Raw genomic sequence first — 19,454 nt, forward strand, 5'->3', positions numbered from 1 at the left:
GTTGGACATAAGTGGGAGTGGGAGCTGGAAGTTATGAAACCATTTACTTTGCTTTTCAAGGTACCTAGAAAAGTCAGATTTGCAGAAAGATGTATGTGTGTGGTTTAAAGAAAGCATAGTTTCCTCAGGAAATGGCATATGACTGTGCTGTCTCTCTTGCCAGTAACTTTTCAACCCATTGCCCAGTTGCATTTTTAAAAAGATATAAAAAATATCAGAGCCAATAAACTCAAGTTTTAACATAATTGTGTATGGGTGGAGGTGTGAGACCCCAATTAGTACCACCATTGTGAGGAAGGCTGCCAGAGTGTAGCCATTTTATGTTCTTTTTGGCAGGAGCCTACCAGCAGATGTGTTGCTCTGAACTAACCACAGCCTTTTCATGGCAAGAGTGTCACAGAGGTAATGAGAGACAGAGTGTGCTGAGGTGTGGGATGAAACACAGGGCCTGCTTCCACAGGAAACCAATCTTCATCAGCTCTGCCCCTTGCAGAGTCTGTTCGAGTGAGTGCATGGGGGCTATGCCTGCTTGCAACAAGATGATGCTCCTGCTGTTATCATGCATGCTCAGTGCTATATCTCTGTTCTTTACATTCTGATTGAGATCATGAGGTTTCATGCTGTGCATAGGATGTGGCTGCTGCTTCACTTAATTCCAGTGCCACCTTACTCTCTTAGGAATGAGAAAGCAGCTTCTTATCATTCATCTTTACACTTAATAAAGAGCCCATACTGGAGCATCAGACTTGCAAGGCTGAGCTTGAGCTCTATACGTTCTTCATTGCTATGCCACTTCTGTCAAGCGATTGACTTATCACATTGCTGCATACCTATTCTTTCTCAGTTTGAAGTTGTCAAGGTTGGGAGATCTGCTTATAGGGCTATTAGACAAATAATGCTGTCAACGAATCTTGCAGCATTCTTAAACCATGAATGTGTTTAATGCAAAAGACCCCACTTTATTTGGAGATGGGGAGAGTATTGGATGAAGTGAACTCTTTTCATATCAGTTTTTCATAGAATCATAGAACAGCACTTCTGATGCATTTGGAAATGAAAAGTGCTGTACCGAAACCAAGATGCTATCTTATTAATCCAGAGACACATTATAAGTGATTGGAAAAAATCCCGCAGCTTGGCTTCAGAAACATATTTCACATATTCAAAAGTAGGACCATTTACCTTATGTTCCTGTCACTCTGATGGCTACCAACAGTAGTTCTGGTATCAATGACCATAAAGGAAATGGTAGATAATTTTGCATCATCATTGATCAAATCGACATCTGTTTGATTTCTTCCCTTGTGGTTTACAACTCTTTTACTTCAGCTGCTGTAGTAAGTAGGAATATTGTCCTTGTGTTCTGGTGCTTTCTGTATTCAGACTGATGAAAGACTGTTCTCTTGTTTTTGTAGTTAGCAAGCTTTTCAGTTTTTATAGTGAAATACCGCAATGTATGTCTACTTCCTAAACCTAATTAATATACCTTTTTGAAACTCAAATACATTAGCTATGAGCAAGAGTAAGAGCAAAGATAAACGTGCCCTAATTTGAAGGCATAGCATGAAAAAAAGTTTCAGAGGAAACGTAAGTGGTGAATGTCTTGAGAAAAACAAAAACCTGATGAAAATACAGGATGAAACGGTGTGCAATTGTGCAACTGCTAACATTCAGCAGTGTGACAAAAACCAATAACTAATGAGTCTAAAACTAGTAGTTTCTGCATGTCAGAGTGAATCTTCTACCATATATTATAAAGTTGTTACAAATCATGGAATATTTTCTTGGAAAAAAAATGGTACTGTACTAGCTTACGTGATGAGCATATGTCAATATGTGCAAGGGCAGATAGCCCACAAATGTTTATTTCTTTGAAAGCAAATAATCTCTGGCAAACTTATGTTAAAGATTTTTCTGATATGAGTTACTGGAGCAAACTAGTCCTTATGGTTTCATAAATAACTGTGGAAAAACTTTAAAGTTTCATATACAGCTGTGTTTGTTTCACAGGACTTTCTAACAATCTTTTCAGTAGGTAATGTCAGTTCTGTGTTAGCTTTTTTTTTTTAAATATGCTTGGATAGGAAACTTTTGGTATGTATGGCACACACATAGCAGAAATAAATGGATTTTTGTTCCTGTTTTTTGGAAGAGCAAGGTACAGCAGTGTGATCTTAGCAATATTGATAATATATTAAAATTAATTATTTGGGCTTTTTATTTTTTTTTCCTACAGCAAAAAACAAAATCTTAAAAATAATATAAAGAAGCACTAGATACTTATTAGCAGTAATTTCCTTTGGTGTGTACAAGTGATGTTTCTTACAAGATTTTTCTGCTTGTGGCTTTCATGCATGGCTACTTTTTGACCTTTAAGCACTTTCATTGCATTTATTTTGGGAGGCATCTTAAAACAGGTAATCTGGAGTCATAGGCCTGAAATTTTTGTTTGACTTTGTCTTCTGCCTATAACAACATACACCAATACATTTGAAACAGATAATGTGAATGCACACCATGAGGCAAACAAAATAACATAGTTAATTATTGTGTTTGCTGCTCTGACATTGTACTTTAGGCAGAGATTACAGAGGGAAAGCAACTTAATACTTGTATTAATTCAGGTAATTGATAACAAATCTCATAAATAAGGTAAATAAGAAGGATATAGGCCTTTCTGCTTCCAGGCATGGATAGACAGTCTTACCTTGAAAGAGATGAGAAAATTTCCTCCATTGGAGGATCGACCCATCACTGGTCTCCTTTACAGCAAAATCCCATTTCCTGTCTGATCCACTGGTCTCACTTAACATGTTAATTCTTGTTTTTGCAGGAATTGTATTAATTTGGAAGGAAAAAAAAGAGGGGGTGGTGTATATTCATCCATATAAATACATTTTATTTTTTATATATACATATATATATATGTATTTCTGAAAAAAATGGCTCCAAATCTCTCCTACCCATAAATGCACTTTTAAATGAATGTAGTTTGACCTTTGACAAAACAAAAAATATACGCTTTCAGAGTCATCACTGGTATAATGTTCTTTTTTAATTATAGGATTCTGTATTTGTAAGAAAATTATTTTATCAAAGTTTTCTGTGTGCTCTTGTAAAATGGTCTTGGGCTGAAATTACTGTAATGTAGTTAGTGTATTTATATTGAAGAGACTAGAAAACATAACTTGTTGCTGGCAGAAGTAGAGATAAGTGAACATTTTCTGTCCTGACTTGATATTTTGAATGGAGCTTTAATGGAATGATAGTTTCAACAGGTTTTACTCCATTGCATTCAAGGGTTTCTGTAGTAATTACTATGGCAACACTGATGCAGAAAATGTTCTCACAGGAACCCAGCTGTGAATAATAACTAACAACTGAAAACATTTTGATTTTGCATCTCAGGTTAAATATCCCTTCAGAAATGATGGAGATAGTGAAAGTGTGGGGTTTTTTGCTTACTTTATAGGAAGTCATTCTACTACATAAAAGTCCAGATATTATGAAAGGAGTGTTTGGTTTCAGTATCTGAAGCATCATCCCTCAGACCAATGAAGAGTGTTAGAAACATTAGGTGTAAAATTTGGCATTGGCTTCAAATGTTTCACGTTGTAAAGAAACTTCCAATGCCAAATATGTTGTACAAAATCTTCCGCTTAGAAATGATAACTTAGCTTTTATTAACAGTACTATTCGTTATGTAAATGGTTTTACATAATTCTTGAAGATAAAACTATCTTGATAGCATTTTGACCTCACTGTGCAATGAAGATCAAGATCACAAAAGTCACATGGTAGAGGTCAGTATTTGTTGACTTCAGTGTCTATTTATAAATTGCCTTCAAAAACTAAAACTCTTCTGATTTTTGCAGAAATAAATTTGTCAGTGTTTGTATTAAACAGATTATCCTGATGTCAGAGGATGCAATATTTATTGAAACTGTTTGTTGTTAAATCTAGCTGTCCTTGTATGTGTAAACTGGCCTTTGTGCGTATAGTTGCCTTGTTAGTATTTATTTCACTTTCATTCAGAACAAAGGGGAAACCAGTCCGGTGTTTATGGTATGAATAAACTTTTAAACTTGAAAGCATTTTAGGGCTTGATTTGGTAGCTTTACTGTCATGGAGTAAGACAAAATGCTTATGGAGCTCAGGGGATTTATGGCCACAATAAAAAGTCCTAATGAGTTATATCAAAGAAGGGAAACTAAAGAAATCGATAGTAAAAGGACACTGCTAATTCTTTTCAAGATCTAAAAAAGTATGTTAAAGCTGAACAAGAAAATTGTGAAGATCACTTTGTTAAATATGAGGAGAAAAAAGTTTACTAAGCCCAGGGGGCTGATAGTTGCTCTTACAGTTTTTTATGCAACTTCATAGGAATTACTGTGCAGATGGAAATGAAGATGAAATGGAGATGACATCACTATTTGTTTTATTTGGGTTCCTGCAGTGTACAATCAGCTACTAATGCAAGTGAAAATCTTACAAGTGAAAATGTCGTCGTAAATCTAAAAGTTGCATCTTGATGACTTGTATGTATATATCACATATTGCTTTAAACTTTGATTCAGGGCCTCTTGTAGTTCATTTTGGTGCACATAACAACTGAGTTCAAAAAAATTAAATATACTGGCAGCTTATTAAAGAAAACTGGTTGTATTGGGTACAAAAAATGTTTGCTTGTCTACAGATGTTTCAGCTGTGAGTATCTTAAATATTTTGTTAAGCGTAGCTGTGTTTATTGTACTTATTGATCATAGTAATCTAATGAACTGGAAGTGTTTTCTTCCAGGTTTCATATTCCCTGAAAAGAAAAAATGGGTGTTTCACTGGGTGCTTATCTTTAGAACAGCAGCCAAAGGAGGAAAAAAAAGAAAAAATCCCAAGTCGTGGTACTTTAAATTTCTAAATAAAAAGCTCTAGAAACAAGGAAAGGTTGTTTGAAAAAGTTGAACCTTTTCCCTCAGACTTCATATAAATATTGAAACTCATTCCCGTGAAAGGTTTTGTTATTGATAAGTTGATGAATTTCTGAGTTTTTTCACTTCTTAATACTCTGTTCTTTATTTAACTGACAATGCTTAAAGTGAGGGAGTTCTGTTGTGCATGGTTTAGTTATGTCATAGTAAAATACTTGCTTGTGTCCTGAGCAATGTCCCAGTATGCTGTGGAATTTAACTTTTGGTGAGATTTTTATGTCCAGGTTATTGAACTATATGTGACAAAGTAGCTAAATGGAATTTGCCATGACAGCCTGCAATCCTTTAGGCATGGCAGAGGGCAGAACTAGTGTAGACATGAAATTATGTGGTATAATTTGACTTTTTTTGGGGGGTGGTTACTGCACACTGAAGTTAAGTCATGGGCATGATTGCATCCACTTGGAGAAGTTTAGTTTATTAGCTCCAGTGGTGACAGGCCTGTTACAATCTCAAGATAAGACGTTCTGGTCTGTCTGTGTAGAAATTACAGGAGTGATTCTTGTCACTCAATGTAAAACACTTCTTCATGCAAGAATAATCTTTCTCAATGAAACAGTATTCTGAACGTTACAGTCCTCTGTAACTGATTGCATTTAATAAAAGCAGGTTTCCTTCCTTGACTGACTGGCTTAATGCCATATCCTTGAGAGCAAGGTGTGAAAAGTATCATACAGCACTCTTTAAAAGGTGTGCAGGAGTTTTTCACTTTTCAACAGAGAAGCTTCTAAATTGGCTGTAGGCTTAATGACATAATGATCCTATTTGGCGTTTTTGTTAAAAACCTACTTTTTTGGCCTTTTCAGTTGAAATGCAAGCTATAATTCAGAAAAAGGTAAAGTTGCAAATGAAGGGATAAGGAAATAGCAGTACAGGAGTTTTAAAATCTTGTATTGGATTGACTTGCCCCCAAATGTTACTTGTTTTAAATAGCATTGCCCTCTTCCTTCTGGACTGTTAATTAACCGTAGCTTTGCAGGAATTCATGTTTACCTTCAGAAGGAGAGCCAGATGATATGAATCCAAACAAAAAGGATTTCCAGAAAACACGCATTTCCTTTACATGATGTGATGGCACCTGAATGATCATTTTGAGGGTGTTAACAGCTTCTCTGTAGGCTAACTGAAAATGCTGTTTGGTTGGATTTCAGGAACTGCTAAGAAATCCCTTGTCTGCTTTCTCTGGGTGAACATTTTTGTTTATCTCTAACCAGTAAGTATCCAATCTTGCTAAACTGAGTGGATTTCCCAGCCTTAGGTTCTCAATGAGAGCTTACTTCTGTTTTGAAAACAAAATGGAACAGACTTATTGTCTTTCCTTGAGCATGAATATTGTGAGGTTTTTGCCTGGAGGCTTGCTTTTTCTGATGCTCTCATGATGAGGGCCATTTAAGCATTACCATCAGATCTCTTTTTTCCCATGGACCAGAGGATCTTATCTGGATGGCTGACTGTAGGGTGGAGATGAGCAAACATTTCTTATTAATGAGGAGTTGTTCTCTTTGTAAAGAATTCAGTGTGTATCTGTGATACAGCAGTAGGATGAGGTAATGACTAAAAATTAACAAACATATTATTGCCATTTCTTCTTCCTAGTATTATTGAAATGCTATAGGAATAATATTAGGCTGCGCATTCAAAGTGAGCCAGTGAATAATCTTTCTAATCTTAGCTTTTAAAATATTCATGAAACAGTGATATTTTGTTATAAAAACGTAATACAGGACTCTCTTCTCATCCTCCCCAGCATTAATGCAGCTGTACCTTTGTCAAACAGCAGAAAAGCCTGCATCCTCCTGTTGGCTAGTAGCCAGGGCTTTCTGTTTCAGTTGTGAACAGAGTTCATATATGTCAAGGAGGGTGCTTTTATAGTGGTGTATATCAGATGTAATTTATTGCATTAACCTGCAGTAGTTACAGATGAAGAAATAAATTATTTTTAAAGCTTTAAACCAAGCCTGTATTTCTTCAGAAGATGAAATGTTACATCATTAGGAGTATCTGATTTTTAGATCAAAATGTAGAACTTTACTTGGTCTTCAGATTTTTTTTCCTCTTTCATAAAATTAGTATTAATTTTTACAGGAAATTAATCAAATGCCGAAATGAAAAAATGCATTTTGTAGGTTCTTTGGGTTTTATTAGTCATCGAGTATTTTACAGTGGTGTGCATTGATTCATAGTATAAATAAATATGTTCTGAAGAAACCATGGGAAAAGAGTGGGTGTGGGACAGCTCACGGATACATGTACCTGTTTCAGTGATGCAGGCTTTCATCTGTGTATATCCAGATTCACAAGGGCTTAATACGTTTATGACACATAGTTCATGATAGTAGGACAATAAAAGATTATGTTAGTATTCAGGAAGTCAGCCCAGCTAGTGAAAATCAGTCATCTGTTTTTTCCTTGATGGATATTTTTGTTTCTCTCAAGGTAGTAAGCGTTCAATCTTGCTCATCTAAGTGGCCTTCCCCCCCCGCCCCCGCAATTATCTGTCAGTAGATGCTATGGGAGCTGGAAGAGCTCATGTCTGCAGGATTGGACCTTGGTAAATCAAACATAGACACAGTCTTTATGAGATGCTTTGCCTTTAGGAAGAAAAGCATATCAAGTGAACTCTCCATATGACCTTAAAACTTTTCTGAGCCAAATTCTACTGTATTTGATTTTTTTTTTTTCCTTCTGGACAATAAATGAAATTTTCCACAATCTCCTTTTAGTGCCAAAATGTCAGGCCTGGTATAGAAGATAAATAGTATTTGAGATTTCAAGTGGCGGAGTTGGGTTTTTTTATTAAGTAGATCAAACCATGGGGTTTTTTCTGCTTTTAAAATCAGTACCAAAGGTACATTAATTTATTATTATCTGTAACTTAAAACATCTAAGAGAATCAGTATTGTTCAAAACTATTGTTTAAAGCTAAAATGCTCTTGCATCTCAGGCTTCAGCAGGTAAGCCTGGTGACTTTTTGGTGTAATTTAGTATCACAAATATCCCAGTGTGTTAAAATAAATGTGCTTTTATGAACAGTATACTAGTGTACACTTTTGATAGGTTGAGCAGATGACATTACAAAGAACAGTTCTGAACAGTAAGTACCATTTATTATTTAACAGTATCTTTGTAAAATATTCACAGCTGTAGTAACAACCTTTATTTTTGCAGATTGAAAAGAATTTTTACTTAGCTTGTCACTAAGTGGTTTGAGCTTTCCTTTTATTATCTGAGTATTCATGTAGATTTGAAATGCGCTTTTATCTTCAAACAGATGTAGCAGCTGAGTATTTTAAACAAAACACAGCTTGGATATCATATCTAAAAAAATACTGTTGTAGTTGGTGATTCTGTGTGCAGAAAGACTGCAGGATCAGATGAAGATGTGAAAGTTACATGAGCTTTAATATAAACTGCCATAGATTGTTCATTTTTCTCATCATGCTTCAAGACAGATAACACTTTTTTTAGTGAATGTAATAGAAACTTTAAAACATTCAGTGCACGTTGTAGTCTTTAGATTCCTTTATATACTTATCAATTGTCATTATATAACTAACCTACAGCACAGTAAAGGTTGCGCAAAAAAACTCCACTGATTGAGAGGCATGTTAATATGGTGTCTAAAAAATGTGTCTAAATAAAGATTTCAATAAGGATATCTTTGTCCAACAGATATTTTTATTATATCTATTCATACTATGTGTGTGAGAGAACCTAAACAGAAAACCCTGCACATCTTAAGGACAAAAGCATTATTTTACGACTTTTAATTCTTTTTCTTATCATTGTCAACAAAATTCTGGGGAACATAGCTGAGTTCTGTCCTGAGTTTTATGCAGAAAGAATAGTTACAGGTCATATTCAGGCTTTGCAAAAACTCTACAGTTTCACTGATCTGTAAATGTTATTGCTACTGGTGACAGGTGAGAGAAAATTTTTTTCAAGTTTTAATTTAAGTTCCAAGGCAGAATTGGAATATGCTAGGTATATACTTATTAAACTCAACAAATGTAAAATATAGGAATCATTTTTGCAAAACCATTTTAAGAAGGATCAATGTTTTGTTTCCAGACAAGCCTTTATGATGATAGTGGTTTAATATGAAATACTGGATTTTTTTTTTCTGAATGCGAGCAGCAGATGGGACAACATAAACATACTATAAGACAAATAATACTTACCTCAGTCTTGACGGAGATGCATCTTTATTTTTAATTCAGTGTTCCACAGTGAAAACCAACAGACGTTTATCCTTAATCCACTTCAATACTTTATTACAGTTTATGGCAACACCTTGTCTTTCTTGTATACAAACTTCTGTAGTACATACTTAGCTGTGAGAAAGCAAACAACATTTCTCTATCTGTGATATCATTAAATCATTTTCATGATTTATCTTGTTCTTTCTGCCTTTTTTTTTTTTTCCTTCTTTATTCCCCCCTCTCTACCTCTACAAGTGGTTTTCTTTTGTAAAGCTTTGTTTTCTGTTGGGTGGTGTGTTACAAGAAGCATATAGAGTTGATTTATTGTAATTAACCTAATAAACTATATAAATTAACTTAAAGTCCTAAGTCAGCATGAATAAGTTCTAGAACTTCTAGTACCCATGAGTTATTCTCATGAATCACAGAATCTGGGACCTTACAAATCTTAAGCTGATAGTTCACTGTATGTTTAATTCAGTGACCATTTACTCTCCAGGCTACAAAACAGTGGTAGAAACACCTTGGTTAAAGATAGAGCCACAGCTCAGAGGATATTACCAGTGTCAAAAGTTCCTGCAGTAATAAATGTTTTGTTCAGTAAAATTCCAGTTTATCCTTATTGAACAGCAGGATCACTAGGAAACTAGCAGGCAAGCAAGTCAGTGTAGTTCAGTCATTCCTTGATAAATGTTTCAAGGGATCTAAGATACATCTGAGCTACCAAGATGTGAAGATGCCATTTCCAGGGCTTATTTTGCCAGGGATGGAGCTTAAAGATCAAACGGAAGATGAACAGTTAAAACTTCTACTAAAGACGAGGAGGAGGAATTTGACACTCAAACAGGTAGTCATGGCTGAAGGTTGAGTATTTTCACGGGTGTCTTTCCAAGTGGCAGGCCTCCGCTTGCACTTTTCTCAGACTGGATGGACTTGGTTTCAGGCTTTTATTTCCAAGGTAAACTTTCCATAGCAATCTCCAAACCAAGCTCAGCTGACAGGTTTGGTGACACCCTCCCTCCCACAGTCTGAAGAGTTCCTATATAGTCCCACCTTCTAGTCTTTCATTCTTAAAACTGCAGTACTGGGGAGAAAATATTTTGGTGACTTTTAGCTAAAGGAAAAAAGATCTATCTGTAAGAAAGGTCAAGTATTATAAATTACAGCTTTGAGATTACTGTTGCAAGTAATTGTAGGGAGGAACTCCTCTCTCTCCCTCACACATTATATACTTCCTTTTCTCAGCCATGATCTGGTCTGTGATCACCTATTCAATGTATTTCAAGAGTGTTAGTCACAGTGCATGCAGGAACCATCCCTGTCTTGTTCTTGACATCTGAAAAAGCCTTAGTATAGTATCTGAGTAATTTATTTTAGACTGACATGCCTCTAAAAGTCAGATCTGCTCATCACTGTTAAAGCCTATTAATTTGTCTCCTCTTTAAGCTAATGTTTTGTTTTGTTCTATCTGCTACCTACTTATGCCAGTGATGACTTTTATTGTTGATCTGGTCAGTAAATTATTTCCAAACCAAGTGGGTCTAATACACCTATTGATATAGTGTCCCTCCTATCAAAGTGTAACATTTATTGGTTATTTAAAAAATATAATTCTTTGACAGTTTTGTAGCTTTATGTTTTTGTATTTAAAATATCAAATAGCAATTTAGTATTTTAATAGTTTTATAATACAGACAGGCTGTTTCTTAATTAGCTTATATACTGCTGCAATTCAGAAAAGATTTATCCAGTAAACAGGATGTTCAGAAGTAGCATTTTTTGTAGAAAAGAGCTAGGCATTAATTTAAAATGCATTTGAAAAAATCTGCAGTACTCTAGTTCTTTTTCAGTACAGTTCTCACTGATGTTGACAGTTGGGAAGACAAAGAGATCCAAATAACTTTAAGATAGTGAAGGACCAAACTGAAAACTGTAAATGAGGTCTCATTTTTGGTAGAACTATATTTTGTTACTTGAGGTGCAGTTGAGAACCAGAATTTGTATTTTACTTCATTTTGATTTAGGGATGTGTTCAGCTGAAAAATGCTGATTCAGAATGGTGGTCATAAACAATTTATGAATATGTTTAGCCTAGATCGTTTCTATTTATGGGAACAGTGAGATTTCTAAAACAGTCTTTCAGTAAGATAATAGGACAGTACTTTTGCAGTTTTAATATCTTGGTAAGTTTGAGATAGGCTATATGAAATGGTTGCTTGTAATGGGAAATTAGACTTGATGTATTCACAGACTTAGACTTTGAATACCCCTGACAGAATAGAAAATGGGGAAGTAATAGCCAGGCCAGATGCATAAAAGTGAAGGTTTTTGAAGAAATTACTTAGGGTAGCCCATAGGGTGGTAAATGAGTGTAATGCTTCAGCCTGATTTCTGTTCATTAGAAGAGTGCTGCAAACATTGGGTGAAAAAAACAATATGCAAAGAATTTTATTATACCCTGTATGTATCAGATCAGGCCAGTAAGTCATGGAGGAACATACAGTGGCTTAGATATGTTTCACTGCCTTTTTAATTAACTCCTTTTGGTAAAACTGGCTTGTTTCATTAGGTCGCTGCATTTAAGACTCTTTAATGACACTACAATAGTCTTAAAAAGAAAGGACTTAGCATACCATTGTGAATAATAAAGAGATGCATTCTCACCGAAATGAAGTAAGGTTCTTGACTGATAAGATAAGGAAGGAGGATACCTATTGTGAAAACTGGCAAAATGTAGATTTAATATTGTCTGCTCTCTATAAAGACTGGCTGTTGTGTAGTCTGGGATGCTTTCAGTGAATGGGAAAGTTACAGATTGATGATAACAAATGGTTAGTCATCAGTCATCTTCTAGTGGATGGCCTTCAGTTTAGCATAAATGAATGATACAACATACATATTGCTTGTTACAGAGTTCTCAGTTCTTGTTACAGAATGATTGTGGGGAGAGATAATTTTTAATGAAGTTTTCATTTCCCTTGTAACTGTTGTCTAAACTATCACACATCCTGCTATATTGAAGTTGAAATGTCTTTTGTTTCTCCTATATTCAGCTTAATGAAAATAGTAGTAGTGCAATTCTTAATAAACTGGGAAAATAAATGCATGAACAGCATTAAAATATCAGAGAAAAAAATGTGGATATGTAAGTTTAAACATGAGATGTTTTTGAGAACTATCTACAGAGCACAACTCTATAGAAAGCTCACAGTGTTTTAGTGTGAGATCACCTGTAAATAAAAAGGGTGCAAAACACTGTTAGGACAGTTGGTAATCTGTGTAACTTGCTCTTGTTAATCACATTTTTCTCTCTTAATAATGCAGTTACAGTTCCAATGAGGCTTTTGGGTTAGAAATTCAGTTTCATAATATTTTAACTTGGAAAGCTGTAGTAGGAGGATTTATTAGTGGGACAGTCTTTGACACTAAAGTCTGTCACGTGTGCTGCCTTGTGCTTTTTAATGACTTTATCAATGTGCTTCAAATATTGATATTCTTTCTGGTTGGCTGGCTGGTAGAGTGAAAACTGAGAAGAGTTACATCTGAACCTTCGATGTTACAAAAATGACTCAATTGTCGTGATTATAGTTTATCGTTTGCATTATGTTGGCATCTAAAAATGTCTACCGTGATCACGGCTCTATGATGTGTTTTAATGCACATAATAAGAAAAAAGTCTGTACACCAAATATTTTACACCAAAATAGAGAAGACAGAAAAAAGACAGAACTATTGCTATCCTGACTCTACAGAAAAGAAAGTGGGGCACAGCGTGTTGGAGTCCTTCAGGAACTATAAGCAGCAGGAACGGCTCCCAGATCTTTCATGTGTTAGTTCAGTGCTTTAACTGCAAAACATCTGTCCTGTTATTGTTGGATGGTGAGGTTTGACAGACAGCCATTTAATTTGCTGTTTGTTAAGCAAGTTTTTGTATTCTTGTTATTATTTGTGATCGCTTCTGTAATCTGTATAATTGTATGGTTGGAGTTGCAGTGTGCTCAGCACTTAGGTCCCGCTGCCAAACTATTTGTTGGTTTGGTCAACTTCAACAGGTCAGTCAAGCTTTGATCTGACTTCGTGTGTAAAATCAGCAATGTTTGCCTACCTTTGTAAAGTAATTTAAGATCTTACTGGTGAAAAGCACTCATTAAGAGCAAAGTGGAGAACGTTATGGTTACTTTTCAGAAATAATTGTACAGCGATAATTATAGGGTAGAAGAAAGGTTTTGGAAGGAGTAAAAACAGAAGTCAGCTTCTAGTCTTTAGCGTCACACAAAGGTATGGCTAGCTTGCTTTACATTGGTGCTTCGCGTAGCTTCACTGTTAGGATTAAAGGCTCTTTAGTGTCCCCATCTAGTACATCTGGCAGACTGCACCATCTTGCATCACATGACATAATTGCACCTTCATAGACCCACACTGTTCAGGTCAGAGTTGTCTCTGCTTGTTGAAAATCAGTAGGAATAATAAGTTGTTGTCAGACATCAAATCAGTGCGTCTCTGAAGACTTGTAAGGCTGCTATGTCCCTTAGCTCTCAATCTGAATTAAAACATTTAACTAAACTGAAGAGAGAAACCCGTCAGAAGTACAGCCAAGGAAATCTAAGGTGTCTTAGTACTTGAAGCCTGTGTTTTTCTTTTCTGCCTCTATTGTCACTCTGTTACTGGTTTAGAAAATATGACAGCTGAAAATGTAAACACTCTTCTTTGTCTTGTCTTGCAGGCCGAAACAACAGCAACAGAACAATTTTTCCTTGTTTCCTTCTACCAAGGGCTGGAATTTCAGAGGGGTGAGTTTGGTATTGTTTTGTTCATACTCTGTAACATTCCCTCCTGTGTCATTCTGTTGCAGTGTAACTTCGTAGTTAAACCATGATCTGTGAGGACTAAAATCATGGCAAAACAATTATAGAATGGAACTTTTAATTTTGTGACCTCCTAGAAGGCTTTCTAAAAAAACCCAGCTTTTGTTTGTGAGTGGCTACCTTATTATGAGAGATGGGGGAGACAATTTAATGTAAGTGGGTTAACGTACAGTGCAATTTAAAAAGAAAAAAAATGGGTGTGTTTTCATATCTGAAAATAGATCAGCAAAACTGAACTGAGTACTGGGTTTTAAGTGCACTTTTACTCTAATATAGATATTTGTAAAGTTATTGAAAGCTTGTATATGTGAATTTTGCAGAAGTACAGTTGGAGAATCATAACAAAAATTACATGGATATCTTACAAGGCAGAAGAGAGTAGGTTTTATTTCTGTTTGGTTGGCTGAGCAAGGAAATATGGAAGCATGTGTGTTCCCGCAGTAATTGAGTGAAAAGGTACATGAAAAAGTAATGCAAGTGAAACTGAGAACCTTAATATTTGCTGGTGGTATCAGGAGCTTTTATTTGTGTCTGCTTCGTATTTCAGAGGTATGCTTCTTATGTAGAGTAATTCTTTCAGAGAGTTGTGTTGTCCCGTCTCTGTCCCCTATGACCTGTGAAACCATCTACACCATTTGTTGAAAAACTTAACGTGATGGTGGCGGCGTTCAAATGGCAATGGTGTTTTTGCCACGTGTGTAAGTACTGTAGTCTGGAATACAGTCTAGGAGAAGGAGTTGTCACTGCATGTTGTATCTAAGTCATAGTGTTACGGCAATCTTTTGGTTAAAGGAAGAGCTTTTCTGCCTTGCAAACTTCATTTGGTATAATAAACAGTAAATTACTATTAGGTGTAATGTGGACTGACTTATACTAAATCTAAAGAGTTCAGTTTTGTATTCAGGGGAGCGTATAAATGTGTTTTCTCTGAGCTTCTTTCAACAAAACATTTAAATAGAAAGATGTTACTTAAATGCTTTGCTGAAAGGTAAATGGCATTGACAGGTTTACTGGTCTGTGGTCATAATATGGTAAACTTCATTAAAACAAAAAATATTTTTCACAATATCTGATACTGACTTTTGGATTCTAATTTGATATTTTAAATAGAGCATCCACTATTGTTTACTGTGAGCTTTTTATTTTCACCATCTATTTCTTGCGTTGCACCACAAAACTACACGGATGAAGTTGTCAGCGTTACCGAGAAAACAGTTCCCTCACAACAGCATTGTCAAGAATGCAGGGAAAATACCAACAATCTCTAATCTGTAGATTAATTATAAATTTCAGAGCCAGTTTAAAAGTAAAATTGACTCTAGTATTTCTCCCAATTCTCAACTGTGCTGGAAAAGTAATCAAGGAAGAAGGTAGGTATAAAGTAGTAGGAACAGTATTGTAGGTATGAATTGTAGCTGGAGAAACAATGATCCCAAGTTCAAAGAGCAATAGCTCACTGGAAGTAAGGGCCTAGGGTTAGTAAGTGTGGCGACATGAAGTCCATGATCCAAGCTGCATGGCAGAGGTGGAGTGGGCTGGTACACAAAGAACAGAGAACTGGGGAGTAAAAGACTTCAGAATCAAGAAGAGAAATGAAGAACCTGAAAGGAGACAGGAATAGGTAGTATTGGAGAAAACAGGCAGTGAGTAAAGGATCTTCAAACTGCTTCCTTCATGTGTAGAGATGAAGATCTGTGGGAGTTGTCTGCCACCTTATTTTTAAGGAAACTAATGGGATACTAACATAGGTGTCAAGTTCTGTAGTTGTAATATTTCATAGAATGCATAGTAATAGGCAGTTGCAGTTAATTGTTTGAAATAAACTACTACATCAAGGGAAGAACCTGTATCAGTTGTTCACTTGATCTGTTTGGATGCTGAAACCGAGACAGCTGAGCACTGGAAAAGAGAGCTAAGTCTCTGTTGATGTTTGCATTGTGTCAGCATCAACTTTATTTTGATGGATGGAAAAATTGTGTTATGAAAAGCCCAATGAGCAGACTTAAGTCACAAAGGTTTTCATACAGGTGGTGAATGATAAAAGATTAACTTTGATGTCTTTTCTCAAACAGGAATAAAACCTTATTGGGTAAAAGAACTAAGTTAATGTTGACAATGGAGCAGTGCCATGCTTGAGTATAATAAACAAAACTCTGGAGCTGACTTATTCATAGCTATGTTTTTTTAAACATCTATGCTATTTCTATATTACAGACTATAATATAGGATCATTTCAACAGTCACAAAAAATAAAAGAGAAGAAAGTGGTTAAGCACCAAATTGCAATGTTGTGTTAATGTACCTCTATCCTCACCTTGCAGTCAGTTCACTGATTTTGAATGTCTCTGTGTCATGCTGATAAAGTGGGCGTGTTAAAGCATCCTTGAACATACACCAACGTAAACCTCAAAGTAAGATAAGGAAGGCCCAGATGCTAAACATTTACCGAAGAAACTCCTCTGCACTTCTCTCTTTCCTTTCCTCACTTAAATTTATTTCATCAGAAGAAGCTTTTTTCCGTGTTGAGCAACTCTTTTGAGCCCAATGGTTAGAGATCACTTTTAATTCTCTCAATGGGGATTTCCATGTCAAGATGATATCATTTATGTATTTCTACCAATGCTGTCACTTTTAGATAATGGTAGCAGTTACTTCCAGAACTTTGGGCAGTGTTTAGGTATCAGTGGGGAGAAGGGAGTTTATTTTTAATTTTTTTTTTTTTTTAAATAAAAAAGTCGATCCTGGTTGAGATTAAATTTAGACTTAAAGTTACCGAGCAGTGCAATCTCTCTGCTATATGCTCCTCCTGCATATACACAAGACATGAGGTTAATTTGGTCTTTGAAGAGATTGTATAGTCAGGTGTCCAGCAAATAAACTATTTTAGAGGGAAGGTACTTATAGTGAGAATTGTAATTTCAGAGGAAGAAACACAGAACCTGAGGAGACAAGAATATCACAAACTGGAGGGACAGTGTAATGGGAAAACCAGAACATAGGAGATTTAGGTGGTGGATGTGGTACTGAGAGTAGAAAAGGAATAAAGCAAAGGAAGATACTGGGTATAGGATTGGAGAAGGAAAGAGGAGGAAGCTGCAACTTGGGAAGAGGGATAGTCAGGATGGGGAAAGCAAAGAGCAGTGAAAGATATGTAACAGAGAGAGTGGAAAGGGATAAAGTATGGAACTGGAGGAAAGCTAGTGAGTGTGAAAGCAGAGAGATAGAAGTATGGAGTGGAGGCAGAAGTCTTCTATAAAACACTACAGGTTTATCAGTTTAGCCTTTGCAAATACTGACTCTGGGAAGACAGACACCATGTGGGTGGGGAGCCATTTGTGGCCAGGGCTTGTGTCCTGGTTTTGGCTGGGATAGGGTTAATTTTCTTCCTAGTATTTGGTATAGTGTTATGTTTTGGATTTAGTAGGAGAATAATGTTGATAACACACTGATGTTTTTAGCTGTTGCTAAGTAGCATTTATACCAAGTCAAGGATTTTTCAGCTTCTCATGCCCAGCCAGCAAGAAGGCTGGAGGGGCACAAGAAGCTGGGAGGGGACACAGCCAGGACAGCTGACCCAAACTGGCCAAAGGGATATTCCATACCATATGACGTCATGCCCAGTGTATAAACTGGGGGGAGTTGGCCGGGAGGGGCGGATCGTTGCTTGGGAACTAACTGGGCATCGGTCGGTGAGCGGTGAGCACTTGCATTGTGCATCACTTGTTTTGTATATTCTAAGTCTTTTTTTATTATTATTATTATTATTATTATTGTTGTCATTATTATTTTATTCCTTTCTGTCCTGTTAAACTGTCTTTATCTCAACTCATGAGTTTTACTTTTTTCCGATTATTTCCCCCATCCCACCGGGTGTGGGGAGTGCGTGAGCGGCTGCGTGGTGCTTAGTTGCCGGCTGGGGTTAAACCACAACAGCTTGCTAAGGAGAAGAGGCATGAATATCTGATGGGATGGGGCAATTCAGAGGCAGGCCAATAATGTGTATAAAGAAAAGAACGGCACAGGTCTTAGCACAGAGATTGGTATTAATCCTTTTTCGTTCTCTCTTCTGGTTGCCATTAACTCTCACTCTTTTTCTTCTTCTCATCTCCATGCCACCCTTCCCTTAAAACCTTGATGCAGATAGAAAGCTTTCCTCAGCGCCACGGTTTGGTGCTTATACATAGAGACAGCAGTTCAATATGCGGCTTCTAGTGTCTATGGAAATAGCGTGTTATGTTGCCATGTAGGGTGGGAAACAGTTTTATTTAATAAAGCATCCCATCAAATGAGGATTACATTTGTACAGTCATGCATGCGCAGTTAGAAGATGTCAGGATTAAAGCTTCTGTGGTTGTTTGCTAGTTATGATGCAGTCTTGAGTTACACTCTTGTGTGCTATTTTTTTCCATAGTAAGAGTAGTCAGGCTTATTTATAAGGAAGTTCTGAATTCAAGAAGACTAAGAATCTCTCCTGAGAAGTTTCAGATGTCAGCTTCTTTATCTGTCTCCCCTCCTGCTCCCTTAAAATCACCCACTTTCTGTTTTTGCCAGCAGGATAATGTTCTAGACTTAGTTATGTGAATGGTGGGCTCGTGTTACTGGAAGTCTTCACATGTTTTTTTTTCTAATGATGTATTTAGATACGTTTGCAAAAGTAGTGAGTGGTACATAGTAGTCCCGCTGTTGATAGGATGACACTTCAGATGGCTATGAAGAAACTGCCAGACAATCAAAAGAAAAGCAGTTACCTGATTAATGAAGAATATTGGGGTTGTAGGCATAACTGAAGAGGATGCTGGTTTTGTTTCCACTTATCGTTCATATTTCTCTCCACTGTTCCACCAAGAGCTAGTATCATTTCCTGCATATTTGAAACAAACATCTGAACCATTATGATGGTTTCTCTGCTTTTTCCCCCCATGCACACCAAATTTGGCTGAAGAACTTTAGTGCTAAAAATAAATAAATAGTGAAATCTAAACCAACATTTTCTACTTGAAATAGTTTGAGGCATGTATTTGGAGTGCAGTTGCCTGAAGATTGAAGATAATTTACTGCAACTAGGCCTCTTCCTATTTCCTCCTTTTTTGCTTCCTTTTTAGTTTTGCAGAAGCATTTAACTAACCAAGCTGCAGATGCGGTCACCTGTGAGGAAGGCTGATCTAATTTATGAGAAGCCTGACATAAAAATGTGCTAAACATGCTGAAGGTCAATTTTAGATGTGTAAGTGGTTTCTTTGCTAGTTTTAGTGCAAGTGTGTTTGTGGGGAAAAAGGCGTCTTTCATGCCAAATAGGAAGAATTCCACATTTTTCAGACAGTATTTACGAAAAAATATATTTATTTTGTGCAGGCTGGCAGACTTCAGTTATTCCCTTCAGAGTGCGTGAATCTAAACAGGAT

The 19,454-nt window shown here is 36.3% G+C and overlaps 1 protein-coding gene across 2 annotated transcripts in view; it reads left to right on the forward strand.

Annotated features, from left to right (window-relative positions):
* The window catches only part of ARHGEF3 (Rho guanine nucleotide exchange factor 3), a 140,490-nt gene that overhangs the window by 31,519 nt on the left and 89,517 nt on the right, over positions 1-19,454 (forward strand). For both annotated transcript variants that reach the window (XM_050904704.1, XM_050904705.1), the window contains exon 3: positions 13,911-13,977. In XM_050904704.1, coding sequence (XP_050760661.1) covers positions 13,911-13,977 — 67 coding nt within the window. The remainder of the gene's footprint in view (positions 1-13,910; positions 13,978-19,454) is intronic.

The sequence above is a fragment of the Gymnogyps californianus genome, chromosome 13 (genome assembly GCF_018139145.2).
Source record: "Gymnogyps californianus isolate 813 chromosome 13, ASM1813914v2, whole genome shotgun sequence".
NCBI classification, from domain to species: Eukaryota; Metazoa; Chordata; class Aves; order Accipitriformes; family Cathartidae; genus Gymnogyps; species Gymnogyps californianus.